Source organism: Hermetia illucens, chromosome 1 (assembly GCF_905115235.1).
Source record: "Hermetia illucens chromosome 1, iHerIll2.2.curated.20191125, whole genome shotgun sequence".
Classification (NCBI taxonomy): Eukaryota; Metazoa; Arthropoda; class Insecta; order Diptera; family Stratiomyidae; genus Hermetia; species Hermetia illucens.
Window position 1 is genome coordinate 164,883,338 of NC_051849.1, and position 27,215 is coordinate 164,910,552.

Sequence of the window (27,215 nt, forward strand, 5' to 3'; positions counted from 1 at the left end):
TCAACTTGCAGAGTTTCCCATCCCGACACAGTTCCCGTGACCGTCGAACGCGAAACAAATAAAGTTGCGAATTCTCGATCCGCTGGGCATACTTTCCAGCTCTCCGGGCATTATCTCATCGATCTCGGGCGACACATCAGCTTCCAATTCGGGGCAAATTGCATCGACCGCCATTGAAGTTGCAATTTCGGTTCGTTAGTGGAGTAAAGTCGAACGGAACAGGCGAGTGACGGGCGGCCGAGAAAAAGTTTCAGTTCTAGATTCGGTGGCAGCGCGGCGCAACAAAAACAAAAGTTGACATAGAAATTGGATTCGTGTTTTCATTTGACGTCGTCGCTTACGGACTTTTGTTTTTTCGTTTCACCCAGCGCCAAGCGTTTTTAGACACTTCAACCATTTTTCGGTTTTATAAAGCGTTCGGAACTCCCATTCGATTGTTGTTCAGTTTTGGAATCCGAAACCCGCAGTACCTTCTATTGGCTCAAATTGGAAAATTGGAGTTCGTGTAAGCTTCCGGTGGTGTCCCGTTTCGATCCTCAATTTGGTGAAGTGACTCGAAAGCTGGTCGGTCGGCGGTAACGAGGGACTCACAGCACAGAAATGGAGGCGACCGCGCAAAGTCGCGATCCTGTGAAGCTGGTGGTGAAGGCACCCAATCAGCAGTTCGAGGATCAAACTGTCGATTGTGAACTGCAGTGGAACATCAGGCGCTTGAAGGAACACCTGTCGGAGGTCTATCCGTGCAAGCCGGTAAGTATCCCAAGTGCGGATATTCCTTGTTTATGTTTCGCCTCGGACGTGTCCCAATATTGAAATTATTTAATTAGAAAATTGCGTCACCCTTTTCAAGTTCTTATCGCAGTGGAAGAATTCAATCGACTTTACACTCGTCGACAACTAATTGCCGACAAATAGTTTTTACCCTGGCGGTGGTTGATGCATTTCTAATTTGTCCCTGTAAACTGGCACACTTACTACGTTCTTCCAATATTTTGTTGGGGCTCTCCCAGCTGGTCCATAGCAAAATCTTGTGGAAGAGAGAATTAAAGCCTTTAATTGCGCTTCAATATGTAAATGCAATTGACTGTGATCCTCCGTTTGTTGAACGGTATGTAGAGGAGGTCCAATTGGGAGTGCAGAGGCCTAAATATGTTTGAATGTCTCAATTTAATGCAGCCACCGTTATGTGCGAGTTGTGGTGTATCTTTTTCTAGTTTGCTAGTGTTGACAAGTTTTAGCGGAGTGTAAACATCTTCCCGTGCTTATTTTTTGTAGTCAATACGTGGGTTTTTTTTAAGTAAATTATCAGCCTCAGCGTTGTTGCTATTTAAATTCGTTCAGTTAGTGCCGCTGACCCTACATGGGTAGCCTTTGTAATCAACAAGCAAATGTCTACCGATCCAAGACTTTGGCTATCACTCCATCAGTGCATCCCACGCTACCCCAACGTCTTCCTTCGAAATGTCCCAAAAGGAGAAATGGGCGCGAATAGATGGGCCAGAATCCTCGACTTCAATGCGTGCCTCCAAAGTGCCGAAGCCCACAGCTTTAGCCGCTGCAGTATGGATTCCTCAAAAAGAAAGGGAAGTGGGGGGCGGGGGGGACGGACGGACAATTCCTCAAAAAAATATTTTGCAGTGCTGGTAGATAAGATATTTTGCCCAGATGAAACCATGGGAAGCCTGCATGGTCTTCCTTTTTTTAAAGTCACGGAAAACTTGAGAATAAAGATGATGAATTATTTTCAAGTTTTTAATGGCTTCACCAAATAAAAATCTTGATACCGCCAAGAATGCCAACGATTTCGTGACAAACAAATTGGAGAATAAAAGCTCAAGAGCCTTCGTACTTCAGAGCTACGTTTTCCGCTTTGGAATAATCAAGAGGATACCCACTTCCTTCACGGAGAAAGAAATTCTTGAAGATATCACTTCCCTAATAAAAATGGTGAATGTAAAAAGACTCAATTTTTAATTACGATGAACTGAATAGCAATTTCTTCATTCTTGGTTTTTACACCATTGCTAAACTGAGACCAGCCCTGTATGGGGGTGCCGCAATTGCTTCAGAAGCAATAATTCTTTCCAAAAAATTCCATATTAAACGGACAATGACAAAATCATAGTTTATTATTCTATTAAGGGAAGTTGCACTGCGTCCTTAAAGAACTATTGTGCCCCTTTTATTGGTAATAGCGTGCCTATTAACTATAGTGTGTCAAGCAATCCTATAAACGTCAGGAATATATTCCCTATTTCCAAGTATTTCAACTTAGTATTAAGTATTATCCGACCTACTTTACACTTTAAGTGCCGGGCACTGTTCCAGAACTGCATGGATGTTTCAACACACTTCGCGCAGAACCTGCAGGCAGTGTCCGTAGATTTCCTTAGCTTCCCTAGGCGATAGTTTAGTCGGCAGTGACCAGTGAGTATTCCCACTATAATCGAGAGGTTTTTCTTGGTGAGGTTTGAACAGTCCTTTCTGCGCTCGGCTTCATACCCCAATGAGCACCCTGGGCTGCTCCATACCTTGTAAGCTCGTCCTGTATAGTTCCCCTCATTTTTAATGCTATAGTCACGAACCCGGTTCCGATTCCACAGAAGGGTTTTGCCCCGTGTAGACACGCCCCTACTCCCTTTCTGGCTAGTTCATTCGCTGCTCATTGGCTTCCAACTCAACATGGCTCGGGGCACAGAGTAGTATGATGTTAGGCAAATTGGTCTGAAAGATTCAGTGTGAAAAAAATCCTGCTTTCGAAGTAAAGACCACTTTTGCCTCTATGCTTTTGGTATATATCCCAGGGCTTCGCTGACCCTTACCATCCTTAGAAAAGATTCTTAGATGATTTCTAGGCCTATCTGAAGTAGTGCTGGGGAGATGCCATTTATCCCGGGTGATTTCAGTGGTTCAAAGTTTTCCAATGCCCACCTTACCCTAGCTTCCGAGCATATCTCTTTTGCTAGTTCCTCACAAAAGGGGAAGAAAGGAGAACTTCTTCCCCTTTTGCTAGTAGTAGTTGGGTATCATAGAAAATGTTGTTGTCTTCCGCCGTGAAGTAGATCTTCGGAAAATGAGTTCTGAGAAGCAGATGTAATCTGTCTTCATCATTCTCGGTAAAAGTCCCATCCTCCTTCTTCAGACAGACAGAAGATATTGTTCTGCCTTTAGCTATAGCTTTGGATAGCTTGGTTTCTTCGGTAGTTTGTTCGATCTCTTCACGAAATTCCCTGAAGCTTGTACCTCGGCCAGTCTCCAATTTGTTTTGCCAGGTTGAAGAATATTCGCACCTCTGTTCTCATTCTGGCTATGTTCCTGTTCCATCTTGACTTATCTGTCTTAGCTGGACAGCTGACCTCATGTGCGTCAATTATGACTTTGTTTAGGTCTTCGACCACTATTTCCAGTTTCAGTTCGCTCCAGATACCATGATGGTATTGCTCAGGTGTCTTGTGTAGGAGCCCCAATCTGTTCTCCTGGTATGCCTTATTATTCCTTTTATTTCGGAGTTGCCCTCAATGTTGAATCTAATTATTCTGTGAAGCGCAAACCTCCAATTCTTGACCAGCCCGTTCAACCGAGTATTCCCTAGAGTTATGTCTAGAGGGAGAGAGTTCTTGTCTAGTGCTAGTCACGAATGTTGGAGTGTTCCCTCGGCTATATATTTCTAATTTACTTCTAACTAGGTACTATTCTCTTCGATTGGTGTCATCGCTTCCGCAGACTTCGTGATGGGCGTTGCCATCGCAACCAAGGGGTGGTAACACCCTCCTCTCAGTACTTCACCAGTCTGGGAACTAATGACTAGCTTCGGTGGGATCCGAATTTTGTCCCGTGGGAATTAGCCCGATGCCATGACTACCTCTCGAGTTTTATCTAATCGAACAGCCATAAGGTATCCGGTCAGGAACTTTAAAAGGCATTTTTAAAGTACGTTAAGGCAAGGTCTTGGTTTTTCGCAAGAGGAGTTCCAAATTATCTGCATGTTTCTTCATTGAAGGCTGCGAATCTGTCCCCGGTACATCCAGGTCTCCTGAGCCAGCACTATACCAATGTTAACTTTGGAACTTACCCTTGCAATTATTGCAGATCCATCTTTCGAATGGAGGCGTACTTGGGCTATTTTAGTGCTGCCCATTGGTTCCATTAGTGTTGTCATTGTCTACCATAGGCCCTAGAAGATCTAGGTCCAGGTTGTGCAGCTTCTCCTCTTCACAGGGCAGCAGATCTACTTACCTAATTGATCCAGTCCTTTCAGTCGCTATGGCCTCTGAGGTTTCTTCGAAGACTTCTGTAGGTTTTCCATCCGATGTCACCTCCGAAGTGTTTTTCTTTGGCTTTTCATTGTGAACGTGCACATGTATGTTGCTAAATCTATAGTTGATATGGCAAAGTTGCAATATCGGGAATCCAGGGGTTGGTCATCCTCCCCGATCGTGAGGGGTCTACCCTTGTCCTCCACTTTGCTTCTGAAGACTCTTCGTTCTGAGCAATTAGGAGGCCCATAAGATCTCCCGTCCTTGGTGCTGCAACTTTAGGAACGAACACTGTCATCATGTGTGCTCCTGGAATATTATCCCCAGCACATGTCAACAATTCTGCTCCTTCCCAGCGTGGCAATTTAGGGACTATAGTCCTAAGCCACTCCGCAGTGTCCTTCATCACGCACGCCACTAGTGTGACCTGGTTGAAAGCATATCCCGGTAAACACAAGCTTCGTAGTCCGTTCCTTGCACATCTGCTTCACCACAAGGGCTAGGATATCCTGCTCCTCACGAGTAAGTTTTTGCTCGGGAAATGCGCATTTCTGGTAATAGCGAGCGATGGTTCGTAGGTGTGGTTGACGCGCTATACCCCACCAAAGGGTAAATGGCAACCATTCATATATTACTTTTTGTCCTGTCCTTGTTGTCCTTCCTTCCTTGTCCTTCGAAAATCATTGTATCTGTTAGCAAGAATAATACTGGTGTCCGAGTCTACTCTTGGTAGATGCAGAAATAATTTAGTAGCCTATCTTCCAACCCTAGAAGGCTTCTCCTAATGGAAAATTTTCCAAATTTCAACGTAATATTGATTCCCAACATGAAGACCAGACGAACCACCATATCTTACAATCGAATTGAAATTTCCTCTCCGCAGTGTACGGAAATTAGTAGTTAAAACACATCTGCTCCATGTTTACATTTGATTCAGATATTTCAAAGCCAATTTTTCTCAATCATTTTATTCTTGTTGATTTTCACTTTGAATTCTGATGATATTTTCTGGTTTATTGCATTTAATTTCAATTCAGTTAGATTGGGAGCTAAAATTAATTGCTCGTTATCAACATTTGAAACTGAGCGTTTTAGATTTCACCTTGTCGACGTCGCTATCTGTGATCGTTTTATTTTTTTCTTCAATTCATTGTAGAAGTATAAAAACTTCATATTTTTCTGTAGATGTGATGGTAAACTTTATTAAATGCTGATGGAGACGTTTTCTTATCGTATCGGGTTGGATCGTTCAAGCCACGTAATATCGCACACATCGAGAACTGTAGAATCGACGTAAATAAACAATTAAATTTCGTTCAAAATGGCCTTATCCAAGGTAATTACCGTGCATTTAAAATGGTTGAAATGTTTTGTGAGCTTCTGGTAATAAAAGTACATAATCTCTAAGTTTAGGGGGTGTATATGGGCTTATTATGAAATTTGTTTGGCTTGTAATCGATGTATTAAGAGTGAGAAGTACATGGAGTGCTTATCAATAGGCTGACGTGTCCATTGTGCGCTAATTCCAGTCTATCAAATTTGTATTCCTTTTGATTTCATGACACGTCGGGACTTCTATGGAAAATCCCATCGAGCTGCCTGGATTATTTTTTCTATTCTGCACTTTCTATGGGGATTATACCAGCACAAAAGAAATTCTACTTTATCATTGAGTTACTTAAAAGGGGTATCGTCCAACGAAATGTATTTGATCAGAAGGACGAAAAATATGTGCCTGCTTGAAAGACAACTCCTAGTAGTTTTTACCGTGGTGTTTTTGTCGGAATGTGCCACTGCCAACTATTGTTTTTCAAGAATTCAGAATTCAATATCATTGTCAAGAGCCACCTGACCTTCTAACCTGTGGTTACCACTATCAAGAAAGCAATTGAAATTTGCATTTTTCAATGTTTTAAAGTTTATGGTCAAGGTTTTTCTTGCCCATATGGCGTGTAATTAATGCCTAGCCTGCTTCAGTTGGTTTGCGACAGGTTTTACGTGAAAATTGTCATTAAAATTTCGAATTAGCTTTTCAATTATTCAAACAAAAAAAAATCTAGTACTTGAATGTTATAAGTACAACACAGTGTTATATTCTATCTATTATGGCTCCAATTTGAAGCTGCAATAAATAAGTAGATGTTAATTCAGTTAGCTGGAACAATAGTGCATGAAGCTTGTGGACTCATTCATATGGAACGTGATTCGACTTGGCATGTTAGTTTACTGTACATCAAAATTATAAGCAATTCATATTCTGTTTACAAATTACATCACATTAGATTTTATTTGATTTTGCTTCAATTGACTTCTTCTTATATAAATGGATGGAAATTGCAAAATTACCGGCCTCCGGAGTAGCTAAAAAGCACAATTCCACGGCCTTTAATGGCCCAAACATCGTCCTTTCAATTTCTATGTGTCTTATTTTAGTTAAATTTCTTATACCTGCCGAGAGAATGTATAAGTAAAACTGACTTGACCGTTTCTGTAAAGTAGTCGATAATCTATTTAAAGGGCGACCACATTGTTCATCTACATAACTACTATTGAAAAGCGACTCAGGCGAGTTAAAAGATTACTTTTTTTAAGGGGAGTGGGTAGCAAAACTTAAAAAAAAAATCAAAAATTTTTTATTCGCTTAAAAAATTCTTCAGACTGTTCTGAATCTAGTGATAAGTCTAAAAATTAAAACCGACAACTAGAAGTACTTGAAAAAATTATTGAATTTAATTGTTATGACCTGTGAGCTAACGGACCATGAAATCAGGTTGCAGCCCGAAGATACTACTTTAGATATATACTGCAATAGTAAGGCCAATGATTACCTATGGAGCGGTAATCTGGGCAGAAAGAACTGAACTCAGCACACAAGCCAGGGAATTACATAAGCTCCAAAGGCTGGCTTCCATGTATATTAGTGGAACAATGAGGACATGCCCAACGGCATCCCTGGAGGTCCTTCTGGGATTAACTCCCCTCCATCTGCACATATGCACGGAAGGCCGGTAGTATGAGTCAGGCGGGGAGCTGCCTAAATCGAAGGAAGATCGATATTCTTTCTAGCCGGTATCCCGAATGACTGATACCAAAGGATAACATAACAATGAGGTTTAACTTCGATAAGAAGTTTGAAACACGTTGGAGTAACAAGGCAAACTGGGAGAGCGTGGCTGCGACATACGGCTTAAACCAGCAGCTGATTACTTGGTACAGTGACGGATCCCTCACAGCAGAGGGAGCGGGTGCCGGTGTCATTGGTCCAAGGAAAATGTATTTTGAGCCAATGAGCAGGTACACTAGCATATTCCAGGCGAAAATATACGCCATAGACGAATGTGCCTCCTTTAATCTCCAAAGCAACTACAGGAGGCAGAACATAGCTATTCTCACCGATAGCCAAGCAGCGATCAAGGCAATTAGGTCCAACCAGGTGACCTCTAAACTGGTATGGGAATGCCTTGAGAGACTGAATACACTCGGTTCGTCCAACAAGGTCTGGATACTTTGGGTTCCATGCCATACTGGGTTGGAAGGCAACGAGGCAGCGGACGAACTAGTCAAGAAGGAAGGAGGGACGCCTTTACACGGGCCAGAACCCTTCTGTGGAATCGGAAACGACTATGAATCTAAGAAATGAAGAGGAACGGTTGAGGGAACTATACTGGGCGGGCCTACAGGGGATTGAGCAGTCCAGGGTGCTTATTGGCGGATACGAACCCATACGTACAAAAGATTGCTTAAACCTTACCAAAAAGAACCTCCGAATCATAGTGGGAATTCTTACTGGTCGTTGCCGGCTGAACTATCACCTAGGGAAGCTAGGGATATCTTCGGACACTGCCTGCAGGTTTTGTGAGGAGGAGGACGAAACCTCTATGCACGTCCTGGGACAGTGTCCGGCACTTGTGCAAAGTAGGTCGAGGCATCTGGGAGAACACTTACTATCAGATGCAAGGCTGAACGATCTGGAAGTGGGGAACATACTAAAGTTCCTAACGGTTATAGGCCTGCTTGAGATACTATGATCAATAGGTACACTATATTCAGTAAAAGGGGCACAATAGTTCTTCGACGACGCGGTGCGACTTTCCTTTAACAGAATAATAATAATAATCAAAATCAGTCAAAACCAAGACTATTTCATATTAAAGAGATGACATGTGATGAAACAATATAACATATATGATGATATATTACATCATATGAAGAGAGGTATAAAAAGAAACTAAAATAGATATTTTTTTTTAATTAATTCACAAATTTCGATATATCAGAATTTTCCCTTGCTATAGGAAGTGCCACCTTCCTCTTCCACATATGATTCTTCCAATTTCCTTTCGGCATTTCTCGTCCTCTGCCTCGCTTTTCGTGAGTCTCCATATTTTTTCTTTCCGCCTTCTGAATTCTCTCGATGTCAGATTTCTTGAGAGCGTCACAACAGAACTTCCCTGGTTCAATACCTAGGTTATGAAGGACTCTACATCGGGCTATATTTCCGCCACTCAAGGTAGATACCGTATCATAAACCCCAAATTCAAGAGTTTTCCTTGTTACAAAGGTGGTCTTTGGAACGCGAGCCCAAATAACATTATTGAAACTTTCGTTCGAATTTTGGTTTCCGCCACGAACACACCTTCGTAACAAGTCAGGGTGGGGCAGTTGTCGAAATACAGGCTTTATTTCATCCATCATTGCCCTGTGCTGGTGAAAATGTTTTGAATGATCATACACATTAGTTTCATTTTGACATTTCAGAAATTTGCATTAAGATGGTTTGCCTAGGTAATGAATGGGGTGTTAATTAGATGACACAATGTGGAAAAATATTGCCCAAACTGCCTCTTTTATACTCTCAACTGTATTGTTTTCAGGTTGACGGATAGCATTACCATAAAAATTTTGAATTTTGGTAATGGCTGCATCCGTCAACCTGTTTTTTCCTCCAATTGGTTTTTCATCTTGGAGTTTTTTTTTCCCCAACTTTGATTTTAAATTGCGAAGACGGGTCCCCATTCTTTTTTGCACATAACCTATGCATTCCAACTTGCGTATTTCGAAATCTGGCCCATACCATTTACTCTCAAAAACAGAAAGAAAGCCTTTCGAGTCTCCATCACCAAGGTACTCCTTATACCGCACATCGTAGTTCTGTTGTGACCTCAAATATCTGTTTGGCCCCAGCAATTTCCATCGCCTCACTGGAGCCAATGAAATTTACCTGGCAGTCGGCATCATGCTCATTTTTCAGTTTGCCAGAACAATGGCAGAACTTCGACATTACTGCAACGTCGGTGACCTAAAATAAAATACAGTATACAATTTTGACTCAAATAACTGGTTTTGTGATCCACAACAACACCATTCAGGGAAATGTGGCCTCTCTTTTGTCATGTGCCATCGAGAGTCACACAGCAATTGAAGTTTCGCAGCAAGACCACGTCCAAAAATTACTGGCACCCGACCTTACCATGACAAGTTATACAACAACCCCAGAGATTTATTGAGAATTTCTATTCGAAACTTAATGAACGCATTGATAAGTAAATAAAAGAAATCAGAAAAATTGCAAGAAATATTACTTTACATACCAAAATTTATGAAATTATAATTTTCATTTCCCTCGAAGCTGTCGTACTCTAAATGGTGACTCACTTTCGAGAAGGAAGAGGAAAACGATTTTTCTGAAAGGGAGGATTCCTGGGGTGTTCACCCTTTGATGTACTTCCTGTACAGACCCTGGGATGGAAGGTCCGGATGTCGGTTCTTGGGTAGAAGATCGAGGTATCTCTTCCTGGCGTTCTTGGGGACTTCTCCCCCTAAACACTCTTTCCTTTTTTTTAAAAAACACGTGTGCTTCGGGGCATCGCGAGAAATTAATATAAAATAACACTAAATATCGCGAAATAACACAAGTTGTTGAAACACGAGTTCAGGTTCACTTATATACGCTTCTCCGGGCTTGACATTTGTCAATTGATCTCGATTTTTTTTGTAGAATCGATAACAATCGTTCCCCCTCTGCAGGGATAGTAGAGAGTTGAAGCAACAACTCTAGGGTGAAAAATAGAAAGAAATCGATAAGAAAGCCAGTAAATATGTATCGTCACGTTTTTTGCCTCTCCTGAAAAATCACGGTTTTTCCGATTAATGCTCCTTTTTCTCGGAACCAGGTGAACTAATCGTTCTAGAATTTTGCAAGAGTATAGATTGATACTTCTTCTTCTTCTGGTAGAACAGATTTAAACACATTATGTACATTCCGAAAAAAATATCAAAGTAGGAAGAACAGCGGGAATTTTTTCACAATTTTCATGTTACTCTAAGGAAAAAGAGTATCATTTAGAATCATTCCTTCTACTACCTTAAATGTTAAATACAGATTCATGAATAAACTGACAAAATTTCAATAAATTCGGACTAGGACTTTTTGAGAAAAAGGATCAAATATACAAGATGTTTTCCCATATGGATAAACTTGTTATCCACTCCCCTTAAATTAATGCATACTTTTCGGTAACAGTATATCCATTATTCTCAGAATGTTGATTTTTTCAAAGATGAATGGGAATTCTAGTGTTATTCTACGCAAGCTAGGGGAAGTAGAACATTTGACCGCGATCTTTTAACCCAGATTGAATAGTCTTTTTCCTGGGAAGTCGGGTTTTAGTCTTGGTACGACTTGATTGTAAGATTCCTCTAGATATTGGATATAAATATCGCTAGCAACTGCTTTCGATTTGGGGCCTTGACAGTTTAAAATAACGTAGAAATCATACCTTAAATAATTTTATTGATATAAAGGGAAGGTAAGGAATAATTAGCGAGACTCTATCAGTCGTTTAATTTCACAATTTTTTTTAATTAGTTTAGCTTGTTTGAAATCTACATGTCAACTCGCTTTTTAACTTCAATTATTATTTTTTATTATACATTTCAAAGCCTACTCTGCCACGGAGAACACCGGTGGTGGCATCTGTTATGCGAATTAACAACATTCGAAGTAAATTTCAAATACTGTTAACCCTGCTGCGCCACATCACTCCGCCCCCAGATGAAACCTAGGGGTTTCAGCAACTGACCCCGGAACTGCGTTCGCCATCATTTTGCGAAGTGAACGCGACCTTCATTTGGGGCACACACGGGCTTCAGCCTGGATAAGGAGACAGCTTTTTTGTGTCCTCCGAGCTCGAGCTGGAAGAAATGCTCTCCCCGCGCGAGAATAAGATACAGGCGTTTGTATGGAGACTGCAGCGGCTTCCGGACAGTATTCCTCCTGACCAGGACGTGCGTGCACGTATCCAGCTCCTTGGGAGTGCAGGCAGGTGCGGATGTGTGTCGGGTGGGAGATGTGGTTTTCATGCGGTGAAGATTGTGTTTCAGCAGGCGCAAAAATCCCGAATCTGTGAAACCCGATCTCTTGTCGAAGACCGGATCACTTGGCAGCAAATTTCTCTCGGGTTGTTCGTAGGCCGAGTAGGACGGAGGCAAGACCTGAGTCCAGGACGGATCGTCGCGGATCATAATGGCGGCTTTCAGCATCCGGTGCCAACGCTCTAGCATCCCATTCGATTGCGAGTGGTATGCCTTCGTTCCCCGGCGTTCGAATCTCAGGAGTTTGCCTAACTCCGAGAAAAGGGTGGACTCAAATTGCATTTCCTGTTCAGTGATGACCACTGCAGGGACGCCAAAGCGAGGTATCCACTCTCGACAGAGGGCTTCGGCACAAAATTGCGCCGTAATGTCCTTCAGAGGTATTGCCTCAGGCCACCGCGTAAACCTGTCGATGATTGTGAGGCAATACCTGAAACTGTGCGAGTCTCGCAAAGGGCAAGGAAATGAGCCCACTTCTTTTCTTACATGCCTAGTGACCTTACACTTCTGGCAGGCGATGCACTCTCTGGCCCAGGAGTTGATGTCCTTATTCATGGAGGGCCAGAAGTATTTCTCAGTGACCAGCCGATTTGTCGTCCTGATGCCCGGATGCGCTAAGTCGTGGAACACTTCCTTGCGAAAGGTGGTCGGAATGTATGGCCGGGGTCCCTTTTCCGAGCATTCGCAACAGAGAGAGAGGTTCGAGCCGAAGATGGGCAAATCCCGAAATTTGTATTTGGGGTTGGATTTGAGGCTCTGAAGTACTGCGTCATCCTCCTGCGCCTTGGCGATAGCCGAGAAGTCGAGTGAGGCGGGGATGTTAACCTCGGAGACACGTGACAAAGTGTCAGCAACTATGTTGTCCTTGCCGGAAGCTCAGGTGTCGAAGCTGACGAGGGGACGCTTTGTCGGGCTTTTGTTTCAAAGCATTTGTGAGAGGCTTATGGTTCGTGAACACTGTGGACGGCCTGCTTTCTAGGGAGAAGTGGAAGTACTTAATGCTCAAGTACGCGGCGAGCAGTTCTCGATCGTAGGTGTTGTAGTTCCGTTGAGCGGGGTTTAACAGTCTAGAGAAGAAGCTCAACGGCTGCCAGACTTGATTCACCTTTTGTTTCTTATTCGCCTATTTTCTAACTTATGTTAAAACGAATATCTGTCGAGTACATTCACAGGGCTACATTAGCAGAAAAAAATTCACATCCCCGCTTTGTATGTATGGGGAGCCCCCTTTAAACTTCACACGGATTTATGAATATGGGTTGTATCGGTGCAGCCGTTTTGGAGAAAAGTCCTTGTGACAGGGAAACAGCAAGCCGATTTTAATAAGGCTTTGGTCTACACAAAACCTAAAAAATAAAGGTGGTCCTAGAGCTAGCTGCTGTTATAAATTCTGACTGAACGGCTTGAATCAACTTCTTTGGTTTTGTAGACTCTATGCCCCCGGTTGGATCAAACATTTCATCATTCTTTTCATCTTTTGGGACACTATGCTCTCAAGATTTTCCAGGATATCGTAGGATGGATTGGTAGATTCCTGGATGCTACGCCATAGTATTATTTCGGATAATTCGTCATATCATGGATAAGTTTACTATTTCCAAGACGATAAACAGTGTTGACTTCAAATATTTGATGTTCCCAAGAGATCATTCGAAAATGAGAAACTAACGACCACTTCGCTTTCTCTTCAATCAGCCATCATTTTCATAAAATTTATTCGATAAATTCGTTCCAACATTCCGTAAGTCGATTATGCATACATACATTTCCCCTCTGAAAAATGAATAAAATCTTACACTATATTTTTATGGGTCACGAGACTTCGACACTATATTGGTTAGGTAATGGGCACACACATACGCAACCGTCTTCATAAACTCTGAGTCAGGAAGGTCAGAATTAAAAACGTTCTAATCATTACATACTCATCTGAGGTTCCAACATATGCTATTGTGGGCTAACATAAATATCAACAAAAACAAGTAGAAGTATCTGCTACCGCATATTGAGTTGCATCTGGAACGTGTTTAGATATCTAATTTTTGCAAAGCGTAACAAAAGTGCGTCTAACGTGTGCGGCTAGTAACCGTTTTCCGGAAAGAAAGCAACAATATGGAGCTAACAATAATGTTCGCGAGCTTCAATCATGTTTGACTTCTATGTTTTGCATTTGTATTTCTTACCATGTTGGAAGCCTGAGCCGTAGAAACCATGAATACGATGCGAACGATGTATATGACACGGAAGGCGAAAGTTAACTCTCGGTTGGATTTAATTGTGAGTAAACCGGTTGATAGTTGGCGTTGTTATTTGTGTTTTGCACAAATTTGGCACTGTGGAATATGGAGCTTCTTCTTTTCCGCGGTACTATAATCCATAAAATCCTCCACAAAGGAATAGAAGTTCTCTTTCATCCACGTCAATAAATAGATAAGCTTTTGTCGCTTATGAATCACTTATTTGTTTCTTGAGAGTTTTTTCAGAAGAATGAATTGAACGTAGATGATCCACGAGAAATTTTGAGATTGATCGGAAAAATTCTGTCATCAATTTGTTTTTTGAGTCATCCATTTTTAAGGTTTTGTGTAAGCACAAAACCTTATTAAAATTGGTTTACTGTCTGTCCGTCTACTTTTTTATTTTTTTTTTTCTGAGGAGGTGGAAATCTTCAAAAGGCACTGATCTGGACACACCAGCGTGTGGGATTTTTACCCACTAAAACCACCCCTGACTCCCTCATTGCCCCGCGGAACCACCATAAGGTATTACATTACGGGGCGGAGTCAGCACACTCTAGCTTAGTCACCTTTCTTCTATACGCGGCGCACGTGACCGCGTTTTTCCCCTCTCCTCTGCTTTTCGGAGTATACTTTGGATAGATGCGATCATGCAATTGCCCGCATCCCAATTCTGTTGATGTGCTAGCATTTTTGGCACCAGATTTTCTGGTACCAGCACCTCTCCTAGAGTCTCCTCTAGATTCCTCCTTTCTTTCACAAATCTCGGACAGTGGAAGAATACATGCTCTGGGTCCTCTGGGACTCCATCGCAGTTTGGAGTCGGGTGAGGTCTCCAATTTAAATCTGTGAAGGTATTGGAGATATCCTCCATGCCCCGTGAGAAACTGGGTGAGATTATAATTAATCTCATTGTGTCGTCTCTCCAACCACTCCTTGACGGTAGGAATGAGCCTGTAAGTCCACCGAGCGTTCCCAACGCTCTTGCCATTTATTTATGGATCTCTCCCTTTCAGTCTTCTTCGTCCACGATGAGGAAGAGGTCTACATCTCTCCAGCCTTTTTTAAAGTTTTGTGTAAAACACTTATGTGAAATGTAAGCCTCGAGAGATGCCCCATTTTGGTAGATGCTCAAATAAACTTACTAATAGTATATTACCAACTTTTAAAGATTGACTGAAAAACTCCTCCTCCTCCCCCTAGGATTACTAAAATGCACCCGCATAGAGGGCAGTATCTTTCATACGCATGTGAAGTTTCATGAAAATCCAATTACTAGTGTCAAAGTTATAGCAGTTCAAACTTATCCATTTCGTGCTTTAACAGCATCCTAAGCCATGCAAATAAGGTGCTGACGTCATAATTAACGAGAATAATTGACATTCGAATGAAATATTAAAATTACATTTCTGAAGAATCTACTTCTCCCCAGCCCTTTTTTGTGACTGTTGTAGGTTAAATTCTTCGCATTTGCTAATAAAATTAAACTCAGAGTCTGAAGCGTATGAGGTTGACTATTATCAGTACAGGGTTTTCCATCAAATGATTTATTTAAATCGCTTTCTAAAATTGAGAGGGAAATGGTGTTTTTAGCTATGTGACACGTAGCTGTCATGCACTTGTCGCTCCTCAAATCTTCTTCTTTTTCTTCAGCCTTTGTTCTGTTCACGAGCGGGGTCAGTTAGTAATAATATTTTATTTTATCAAATACCTGATCTGGATGTACCCGCGAGGCTTTTAAATCCCCATCCAGCGTATCAAGAGGCCGTTGTTTCGGACGGCCTTTTGGTCACTTACCATTGACTTCGTTGTTGAGACCAGACAATATTGGCAAGTGAATTCTCGTTAGGGCGAATTACATGACCATGTCATCGAAAACGCCTCTCTCACAGTTTTTCCATGATCGATGCATCCCCATATCGATCGCGGATATCCTCCATTGTCTTTTACAATCGGCCAACACTCAGAACTATAGAGAGCGGTAGGCGGGTGACATTGCGGTCAATTTTCGATTTGAGACGTTCGCTAATACGTTGATCACAAAGAACACCAGTTGTGGAATGTCACTTCATCCAGGTTGCGTTAATACGTGAAACAATTTCATTACGCAATTTTCCATTGGCTGATAGCATTGACCCGGGATATTTGAATCGCTCAGTTCTGAGCAAGTTTCTGCCATTGACAGATTTAAATATTTCGAGTCAGTGCTATCAGCCAATGGAGGACTGCGTTATGCTCCTCACATAGAGAAACACAAAACATTTTATACCTGAAGCGTCAAGCTTCCGGTTTCCCAACTTGGCGGCCTTGTTATGTTAGTGCTGACCGACTATCAACGATAATGAACGATGCCTTGCGATAATGGAGATGAGGTTTTGTCGTAATCACATTGAAAATGAGGACATCCGCGGTCGATATAGACTTGGTATGGTATGGACGTGTAATTCGCGTTGACCAGAACTCACATTGCTAAGATTGGTCTGAGTATCGAAGTTGATGAGAAACAATGATATTTTGATACATTACTAGTGATTTGAGAGCCTGACGACCCCACGCAGATCAGGCCTATGATCAAGAAAAATAGCGTTCTCAATCGAGACCAGCCGGACCTAGTTATGAGCGGGACAAAGAAGAACAAGGTACATTTGGCCCATCTTTTCCTAAAGCAGTAATACCACTTACAGAATATGTTCTTTCATGCCTACGTATGCGGATTCTCGATCAGTTCAAAGCCCACTTTGCGAATTACGAGAATTGGCAACTTTGGCCGTTTTATGTAGGTGCATTGCTTGGACCTTAGAAATGTCCTATTGACAATTCCCCGCAACTTCTTTGTGGCTTCTAAAACTATAACTGTTGATCGATCTCTAGATTAAAGTGATTGATCCAAATTTGATCCATTTGACGTGATCCAAAACATCTCAAGGGTTATCCTGAAATGGTAAAAACTTTTTCCTTTGTTCATTTAATGAGTTAGGCATACGTTCTTGGTACTTAACTACGGATATCGTTTATTTATGAATTATAATTGCATTGAAGCAAATATATAATTGCAATGAAGTAAAAAGTACGAAAAGTTGAGCTCAGTCAATTGATTATGGAGAAAGGGATTGCCAGTTATTTATACTATCATTCATGTACAACTGAAAGCCTTAGGTCGCTTAGCAAAGTTTAGAAAATGACTAGTAGGTTTAATTGACTCCAAGGAAATGGTCCTAAAACGAATCTCAATAAATGTTCCTTGGAAAATTGCTTTGTAAGCCGAAATCGAAACGCTTACGGTCCAAGTGTGCTCCTCAATTCTCTAAGTAAGCCGAGGTGTTCCAATTCGATACAAGCCTGCTTGATATAACTTCAGTGGATAATGCGTTGGTTTTTCTTTCTTCCTCATTTCTGAACTACTTACTACGTTTCTTATTGTCGTCCTAATAATCATTTCCTATAGGTCACAGTGTGTTAATTTGTTGCTCGGTATCCATACCGGCTCTAACAAAATATCACGCAACTGTCGCTACTTAAATCAGCGAGACTATGTCGTTCCGAGAGGTCTTAAATGGTTCTGTTATATAATACTTTTTTGAGTTTGTGAAATTGTACTTGTTTAATGTCCGGTGTTTCAACTCAGCTAGAGGTCAGTCATTGTTGGGATAGTCCGCAAGTTTTTCTTTTTTCCACCCTTGTCTTGTATTTATTTTCGTGGATGCCTAGATTCGTTTCCTGATTTGCGATGGATAGACTACGCTTTCTTTTCTATATGTTGATTCCAGGGAAGGATACTGGTACCCTGTGAGAGATAATGTTAATAGATTTAATCAAATTTCCACGAGTGGAGTGATAGTCAGCCGGTTAGCTCGTCAGGCATATATTATTATGCACAAGGTCCAAAATACGCTACCGCATAACATTCTTAACTGATTTCCTTCCTGTTCAAATCAAGAAACTAAATGTTTTGCCTAAAAAGAATTTCCTACTTCTTAAATAGAAGATGAGTAGAATCTTCTTTCTAGTATTCAATCCAGGTATGATTAATTTGTGATTTTTTTTTCGGAAATATCAAGGTCTGTAAATAATGAATTGCATAATTGAATCAAATCCAATTCATGTTCATTTTTACCGGTCTATCCGGTCGTTCGCGCTTTCTACTGAAAATTCAAATTTTTGTCATCCAATTTGATTTAATTTATGCATACCAAAAGTGGTTTTACTTCCCAGTAGAAAATTAAGATATTGAATGATTTATTTCTTTTTATATTGGCAGGGAAATCTTTGGTGGGTGCAAATATGTGGATACATATTGTGAAAAAATTGTTATGGTTTGTGAACGAATGAAAGTCAGAAATTTGCAATAAAGATCAAGTGGTTTTTACAAAAGGAATGTGTGCGAGAAAAAAACCAAAAGTTTTTAGTAAAGCTAACTAGAATGTTGTTTTGTGTAAGCGGAGCAATGGATGCAAGAAAACAACCGAGACCTAGAAGCTCGACGCTTCACTTATGAGAGGTTTCGCTGTTCCCTTATGTAATAAACTTTGGAGGTACACATTGCTAAAAAGTCAAGTGGCCAGATCAGATATCATTGAGATTGACACCAATGCATCACGTTTATACTTTTTCAAACACTGTCATTCCTTTTAATTGACGATAAAAGCAAGAATTTACTTTTCTAGATCGTCTCTACATTTTGTTTATCTTTTTTCTAATGCTATAAAACTATCTTTAAAAAATACCTTGCGCTGTGTCCTTGGGGAGTTTTTCAATCCTAAAATAAAAATTACTTTTAATTGGGCCGGCCTAGACTTGAACTAGGCAGTTTTCGCCCTGAATATATTTCCAAATTAAGTTGAGCTTCGTTTTACATATGATTGCGTGTAAAAACTATTTTCAAGTGAGTCATTTGCGCGGTATATTTTCCAGTATCACGGCTAGCCCAGTCAACATTTCTTAGGACTAAGGGTGGAGAAGGCGGATCATTCCTATTTATAATAACTGTCAGTTCGATTATTTTTAGTTGTGGATAATCCTGCAGTCAACGACACCACACTTTTCACATCAAACGAAGACAACCATTTCGTTGCAAATAGCTGGTTTTAATAAAGCATCTTCTGCGTTTTGGGGGAAAATATTGTTCGATTGTGGAGCCTTTTTGGCTTTCCTGGATAAGAACGCGCATTTTCCAAAGTTTTAAGATTAAATCGGGATTTTTGCAAATATGTGTTATATTTGTCGAAATTGGCTTTGCTATGGCAGTGATGAGCAAGTCGGGAAACCGGAAGCTTGACGCTTCAGGTATAAAAGGTTTTGTGTTTCCCTATGTGAGAAGCATAACGCAGTTCTCCATTGGCTGTCAGCATTGACTCGAGATATTTAAATTGCTCAGTGCTGTCAGCTTCAATGACCTACCCAGAAATGAACAAATTAAATATCTCGGGTCAACGTTATCAGCCAATGGAGAAAGGCGTTTTGAAATTGCTTCACGCATTAATACGACCTGGATGAAATAGCATTCCACAATTCGTGTTCTTTGTGGTCAACGTATCAGCGCACGTCTCAAATCTAAAATTTATCGTAAGATCGTCCGTCTGCCGCTCTCTATAGTTCTGATTGTTGGCCGACTATAAAAGACAATGAAAGGCGCCTGGCGGTAATGAAGACGAAGATGTTGCATTGCACTGGTGGCGTGACACATTTTGATCAAGTCCGAAATGAGGTATGGTCACGTAATTCGCGCTAACGAGTTTTTAGAAAGCGATTTAAATAAATCATTTGATTGAAAGCACTGTATTAATAATAGTCGACCTCATACGCTTCACACTGAGTTTCATGTTATTAGCAAATGCGGAGAATTTAACCTACAACAGATATAAGCAAGCCGGGAAACCGGAAGCTGGACACTTCAGGTACTAAAGGTTTTGTGGATTTCCTAGTACGTAGCACGTAATATATGCATATATTATGTGAGAGTATCTGCTTTTGGATGATATTAACATTCATAGTTTTGAATTTGCAAAGAAGCAACAACTTTGACATATTATAACTTTGTTAGTAATAGTGCGATTTCCACCAAGATCTTGCTCTATATTGTAGCCTACAAATTTCGTGGTGCTAGGATGAACTTAAGGGGAGTTCTGTAGGCAATTACTGAAAATTATAGTAATATACTACTATTAACTTTATTTGTCGGCATGGAAGGTATTTCGGAGTCCAGGCACCATACAGTGGCAGAATCCTTTTTTTTTTCAGATTAAAAAAATGATCACTTTCAACCCGCTGCGCTCCCCACTTCTCCAACAAATGTCAAAACTAAGACCGGCTTCGAAAAGTACTAACCAAGACCATTAATTTGATACCCCACATGACTATATTTGATGAATTGCACCCCCCTTTTTCATGTATGGGGATCCCCCATTAAATTTGACGTAAAAGGATGTAACTCGCTGTATGCGTGAGCGTTCACAGTTCCCACCTTTCTACCAAATTTGGTGTCAATCGCTTTAACCGTCTCCTAGAAAAATGCGTGTGATGGACAGAAAGACAGACAGACAGACAGTAAACCGATTTTAATAAGGTTTTGCTTTGCACAAAACCTTAAAAAGGACTGGGAAGAAGTAGTTTCTTTATCAATGGAATTTTAATATTTCATTCGAATGTCAATTGTTCTCGTTAATTATGACGTCAGCATCTTATTTCTATGGCTTACGATGCAGTAAATTCATAAATAATTGATAAGTTTGAACTGCTATAACTTTGACACTAACCGTCGAATTTTCATGAAACTTGGCATGTGTATGCACGAGACTGTCTACGTTGGTGCAAAATTTAGTACTTCTAGGATGAATTTAAGGGGAGTTTTTCAGTCAATTTCTAAAAGTTGGTAATATACTATTAGTAAGTTTAATTGAGCAGATATCAGAATGGGACATATTTTGAGGCCTAAATTTCATCTAAGCGCACTACCCTGATTTTTTTCAGATTTTTAGGCTGGGTAGTTTCCGAAAATGAGTTGTGTCTCACTTTAAGTGCGTACAATTTAACTCCTCACTCGCGTACTTTGAAATTTACGACTAAACTTAACTAATATCAGTTGCGAAAAGTACTAATCGAGACCTTTCATTTGATACCCTACACGACTATATCTGGTGGAAAATTTGTTTGAATCCCCCCTTTGCATGTATGGGGAGCCCCCCTTTAAACTCCATCTAAATTTATACCACTCGCTGTACGCGTGGGATTTCACAGTTCCCATCTGTCCACCAAATTTCGTTCGGATCGATTTAGCCGCTTTGGAAAAAAGTGCGTGTGACAGAGAGACAGACAGACAGACAGTGAATCGATTATAATAAGGTTTTGTTTTACACAAATGGTAAAAATGGTTGATATCACACCCTAATTCTAGACGTTTTAATAGACAATAACCAATGATTAAAAACTTATATGAGATCTTATTAATATTCTCGATTCTTCTCAGTGCAATAAATGTATCCCTATGTCATCAATCTTAATATCAGATTTCCTGAAACAGCTTTGCATCTGTTGAAGTATAAATTGTTATAAAATGAAAGTAATCTGAAACAGTTTCGCTCTTTTTGTGTTCCTCTAACCTGGTATAGATTTTTCTACGTCCTAGGCCTGTAAAATATGTCTACAGTTGTGCATTTCAGGACCCGATAAATTATTTCAGAATTATTATACATTTCTATAGTCTATAATTAAGTGGCTGCTAGTGGCTCCAGATTTGCTCGAAACGATTTTTGAGTCCCGCCTGGCACTTAAATAAATATGCTGATCCTATATTATTCAAAATATGAGGAAATCATAAAAAGGCAATCATCTCACAGGCAGCAGTGTTCTCACAAAACGATTAAATTTTTAGGCAGCAGAAGTTTTCCTTTTCTTCTAAAGCGTTGCAGCCCAATGTCTCTTGAGGGCTTGACGTTTACACGCATTGATTTTTTGTTCTCCGGCCTGCTTCATTGTTCGTTTTATCTATTTGGCGTCTTTCCTTTGATCTTCGCTCATTTTTAAACTGTTTTTTTCCATTATATTTTCAAGTTCGACCAAGGTCTCCTTTTGACTTTCTTTCGACCGTGCCAATATGTTTATATCATCCGCATGAGCCACTACCTAAGATAATTTGTACATTAGCATACCATTTTGATTTATTGTCATTTCCCGGATTATATACTCCAAAGCGATGTTGTATAATATGGGGCTAGCTCACTCATTAACGGCGCAACAACCGGTATCTAGTCTAAGCCTGTCTTAATAAGAAATTGCACACACCGCGGTTTTGTGCCGGGGTCCACTATTTCGATATCTCTAAAAGCTGTCTAGCATCCTGGCCTACGCCACCGCTTCATCTCAAGTAGGGTCTGCTTCGTCTTCTTTTTCTACCATAGATATTACCCTTATAGACTTTCCGGGCTGGATCATCCTTCTCTATACGGATTAAGTGATCCGCCCACCGCAACCTATTGAGCCGGATTTTATCCACAACTTGACGGTCATGATATCGCTCAAAAATTTCGTTGTTATGTAGGCTTCAGAATCGTCCGATGTCATGTAGGAGGCCAAAAATACTTCCGAGGAATCTTCTCTCGAACGCGACCAAGAGGTAGCACTTTTTCTTGCTAAGAATCTAAGTCCCCGAAAAATCCATGAGGATTGGCAAGACCATTGTCTTGCGCAGTAAGAGCTTTGTCCCTATGTCGAGACGTTTCGGGCGGAGGAATTTCTGTAAGCTGAAATAGGTTCTGTTGACAGCCAACAACCGTGCACGGATTTCATCATCATAGTTGTTATCGGTTGTGATTTTTGACCCTAGATAGGAGAAATTTTCAAAGATCTCAAAATTGTAGTCTCCAATCTTAATTGTTTTCGTTTGACCAGTGCGATTCGATGTTGTTCGTTCTTTCTGTTTTAGCGCTGACGTTGCCACCATGTACTTCGTCATGTGTTCATTAATGTGAAGCGCAAGATCTCGCCTCAATTGGCGCCTGCTAAATCTGAATGAAGGCAATTTGTACGTCTCGGGTCGTTCTTCCCATGATGTCGATATCATTGGCATAGACCAGCAGTTGGGTGGAATTAAAGAGGATTGTGCCTTTTGCATTTACCTCAGCATCACGGATCACTTTTTCCAGGGTCAGGTTAAAGAGGTTGCATGGTAGAGCGTCCCTTTGTTTTAGACCGTTGTTCATGCTAGCTCACTGCCTGGTTTTAATCCGGGGTCTGTGCAGAAACCTATGAAAAGTATTCCCAACATATTTATCAATCGTCAACTTTCCATTTTGGATTCTTCTCTGATGTTCGCCTACTATATTTTTTTTTTAAAGGTGTGTTTCTATAGTTCTCGCTGCAAAGTGATAATTTCATAAATGGGACAAATCACATTTTTGCACTAATCTTCCAACAATTTTTCATATGATCGAACTCAATTTTCTTGCCTCCTTGTTCGCCATTGCTCCTTGCTTTTAGTAGTTATGTAGGTATTCCATCCACATCCTGCGCTTTGTTGTTTCTGAGTGATATAAGTGCATTCTTGATTTCTTCGACCACAGGTGGAAGATTATTTACATCTATGGCTTCTGCTCTTTTGGTGTACAGAGATTGTGTGCTGTCATTGAGCAACTCCTCAAAACATTCGGCCCATCGATTTTTATTAGGGCAGCCATGTTTTTAATAAGATTCTTCCCAGTGCCCAAAGTATAGTTCTGGCCTGGAATTCTACTGTTATTCTTTTCGCTAAATTGATATTGCTTGCATGCATTGTTTTTCTCGTCGATGCACCTGCTGACACTCTTCGCCAAACCATGCAATTTCTTCATCTTTGAGCTTTTCAATATCGAATTTAATAGCTGGAGTAAGTCTGCTCACATCCACCATTCGCTTTCTGGAATCGATTTCGTCCTCTGACCAGTGAGTGGTCGCTGTCGTAATATTCCTCGCGGTGTAAGCACACGTCAAGGATGTTAGATGCAGCTCATTATTCAGTGAGGACGTCATCAACCTTCCCATCTGGTGAGGCCCTCGTTCTCTTGTCGATCTTGCGGTGACGGAAAACAACCAAGCATTGAAGAATTTAGTTTTAGCCGAAGCCTACCAATTATTTCATTGATTGGTATGAAGTGTGTCTGCATTCTAGACATTTCGCCACATTTAAAGGTAGTGTACATTCGAAACTCACTGCCTTGTACTTTTCGACTTATTCAGTGAGTGTCCAAAGAGCGTCAGTTCCGAATAGGGAGCGCACGGCACAGGTTCTAAATTTGTAATTTTCCGTTACCGTAGTCGTTGTATTTCCGGTACGATCTGAGGCTCAATTTGTAATGGCTTATGTGTGCTTATGCTATCGAATCGACCAAGAGGGCGGAGCAGATTCCCAGTACCGCGATCGATGAGAATGATACACTACATCTTCCATCCCATCATCGATCGATATTTCCCTTGCTCAGATCTTTATGTGGCATCACCTTTGGGATTCTTTCCTTGACATCCTCAGACGATAAAAATGGAGGACATCCCTTATAATGTAGGCTCTTGTTAAAGATCTGTCGTGAATCTTTCCTCTCGATCACGGCACACTAATCTCGAATTTTACGGCTCAATCCGTGTGATCGAGCCGGTATCTCTTTATTTTTCCATTTTATTTTCGCGTCCTTCACGTTTCAACAGATATTTAGTTCCGGTGCGGTTTCAAACATCAGCTAAAACATGTATTTTTGAAGTGTGCTGAATGCTGCTGCATCAGCTTTTTAAGTATTCTCCTATTTTTTTCATTCCCATTCTAGGGTGGAATTCACTCAAAATGAAAGAACACCCGCGCGTTTTGCATAAAATCAAATCTAGGTTCTCGATTGCTGTAGAAAATTGGCAATCCCCCTTTTCGAATATTGTTTTTATTGCCATTTTAAATTCTAATAACTCATCTTTTCAGACTCCCGCCGAACAGAAACTTATCTATTCTGGTCAACTTCTTAAAGATCAACTTATCCTGAAAGATATCCTGCGCCACTACGATGACCCGCAACCACAATTCCACATATTACATTTAGTATACACACCAAAGAATCAGACGCATGCTAATTTCAACTCAACGAAATCGTCACAAAAAGGCAACAGTGATGCAATTTCAAACGACGGTCTTCGACATCGACATGTTGCCGCAAACCAAAGTCAGGAAAATCAACCGCAAAATGTTACTAATGTGACACCAAATATCGCAAGTAATATTAGTATGGGAGCGTCCTCGTCGAATTGTCCTGCCTCAGGACCGCCCGGTGGTGGAGGTAATAACATACCCGGCTTTGGCTTCCCTCAGCAACCAAATCAATATCTTATGGCGCAACAGATGGCAATGCAAAGTTGGATGCAGCAAGCGTACATTCAGTATATGAATCAGTATATGAGTTTGTAAGTTTCATTCCCTCATATTCGATTTGTCCAAATTGTCAGAATAGGATGTAAATATCCTTTTTTCTTTAGATTGTCAGAAGGAATGCGTCCAGAGGCTGTTTTCATGCAACATCAAGCTCAACCACAGATGCCATATATGCCACAGAATGTACCATTTTCACAACCAAATTTTGGACAGAATCTGCCAGGAAGTTCCTTGCCGTCACAATCTGCAGCCGTGGCAACCGATGCCCAAGCAGCCGGTGCTGGTGATGGTGCTGCGAATACACCCGGAGTAGCAGCTGTTGCCGCAGCAGCAGCTGCACAACAACCACCGCAGGCTCAAAATCAGCAACCTCAACCCCGATTCCCAAACCTCGTACAAGATAATCCAGAGGAGAATCGAGACTGGTTGGATGTATTCTACACGATGATTCGATTAATGGTGCTATTGACACTTGTATATTTCTACTCTTCTGCCTTACGGTGTGCGGTAGTGATGTTCATTGGATTGGCGATATATTTGTAAGTATTGGAGGCAGTTTACAAACTACTTTTAATTTATGTATATCCTGTGAAATTCAGCAATTCCCTGTATCGTGTTTGGAAATTAACATTTCATTATTATATCCTTTTTATTCCCAGCTATCACACTAGATTCTTCCGACGACAAGTTCAAAACGCTCGCGAGGCAAACAATAATAACGTTGCAGCGGCTGTCGAGAATATTCAGCAACAACAGCAGCAACAGCACAATCAAGATGCAAATGCCGAACAAGGAAATAACGATGGCCCGGAACCAGCGCCCGCCGCAAATCGGGAAAGTGGTGAAGATGCCGAGATCGTATCTAGTACCTTACCTGAAGTCCCTGAAGCTAATGGGACATCTGTGATCGCTTTCGTTCGGACATTCGTAGTGTCATTCTTCGTGTCGCTGCTCCCCGAAACGCCTGCTTTATAAAACTAATCCACCCAAATATGTTACATTTGTGGTTGTAATTGTTAAGAGGAAGCCTTTTTAAAAAAGTTTTCTGAATGCGCTTTTGATCACTGTAGCACTGTAAACCATTAACTACATAAGAACTTATTTATACGAACATCCAAATCTTGATCTAAATTTATCGTTGTTTATACTTAAATGAAAAATAGAGAAAAATTTATAAAGACTTAAAACTTGGTTTCCAGTTTATTCCGGAGCAGCCGGTGTAAGAAGCAGATCCCGATTTCTTCGGGTCAATTGAAGCATTCAAACTGGGTTCAGATCAACTCAATGTTGAAACTTTGTTTATCATTGAAGGCAGGAATTCACTTTCAACTTTCCATTAATTTTCCCATAATATAGGCTTTGCAAATGATTGAGGAGTTCTACTTTAACGCTCATAACACGAACGACACCCTCAACCCATTGAAATTGAAATCTAAATGTTGTAAATTGAGTGTACATAGTGCATGTCAATAATGGAGAGTTCGGATGTAGTATGTACAGCTTTGCTTTGGCTCCGACAAAGTAAATAGCTGGATCACGACTACTGCATGACCGATGCAGTTTTTACTAGAATTATGGGACGAGAGTTCAGAAATTAAATAGTTCTATTCAAACAACATAGGATTTACCTACTAAGATGTTATCAATGTGTGATGTAAATATATAATTATTTTATCTATAATAGAAAACCTTTTAAAAATATAATTTTATTACAGTTAAGATAGTTAATAGAACTGATAGGTGATCATATTTTATTTTGTTTTCTTTTGTTGTAGCTTTAATGTATTTTTTCCAGAAATAAACGAAAAACGTGTTTACAAAAGATCAAGATTTTTATTTATCTATGTAAGATCACTGAAAACCACATCTGCATAGTATCGATATCAATTCAAAGTCAAAGTTCGTTTAGAAATTCTTCCAAACTAGGCCTTTCGCATCTGGACAACTAGTGAACATCTTTCTCCCTTTAGCCTG

At 40.6% G+C, this 27,215-nt stretch overlaps 1 protein-coding gene across 1 annotated transcript; it reads left to right on the top strand.

Moving 5' to 3' along the window:
- On the top strand, positions 1 to 27,057 carry LOC119654980 (homocysteine-responsive endoplasmic reticulum-resident ubiquitin-like domain member 2 protein). Its single transcript, XM_038060644.1, has 4 exons — positions 1 to 750; positions 24,798 to 25,273; positions 25,346 to 25,780; positions 25,901 to 27,057. Exons 1-4 carry the CDS (start codon positions 601 to 603, stop codon positions 26,214 to 26,216), a joined length of 1,377 nt encoding a protein of 458 aa, XP_037916572.1. The 5' UTR covers positions 1 to 600; the 3' UTR covers positions 26,217 to 27,057.
- Positions 27,058 to 27,215: the final 158 nt, after the last annotated feature.

Coding starts and splice junctions, on each gene's coding strand:
- LOC119654980 (XM_038060644.1), top strand. CDS start 601: ATGGAGGCGACCGCGCAAAGTCGCGATCCTGTGAAGCTGGTGGTGAAG. Junction 25,274..25,345: donor ATGAATCAGTATATGAGTTT/GTAAGTTTCATT, acceptor TTTTTTCTTTAG/ATTGTCAGAAGGAATGCGTC. Junction 25,781..25,900: donor ATTGGATTGGCGATATATTT/GTAAGTATTGGA, acceptor TTTTATTCCCAG/CTATCACACTAGATTCTTCC.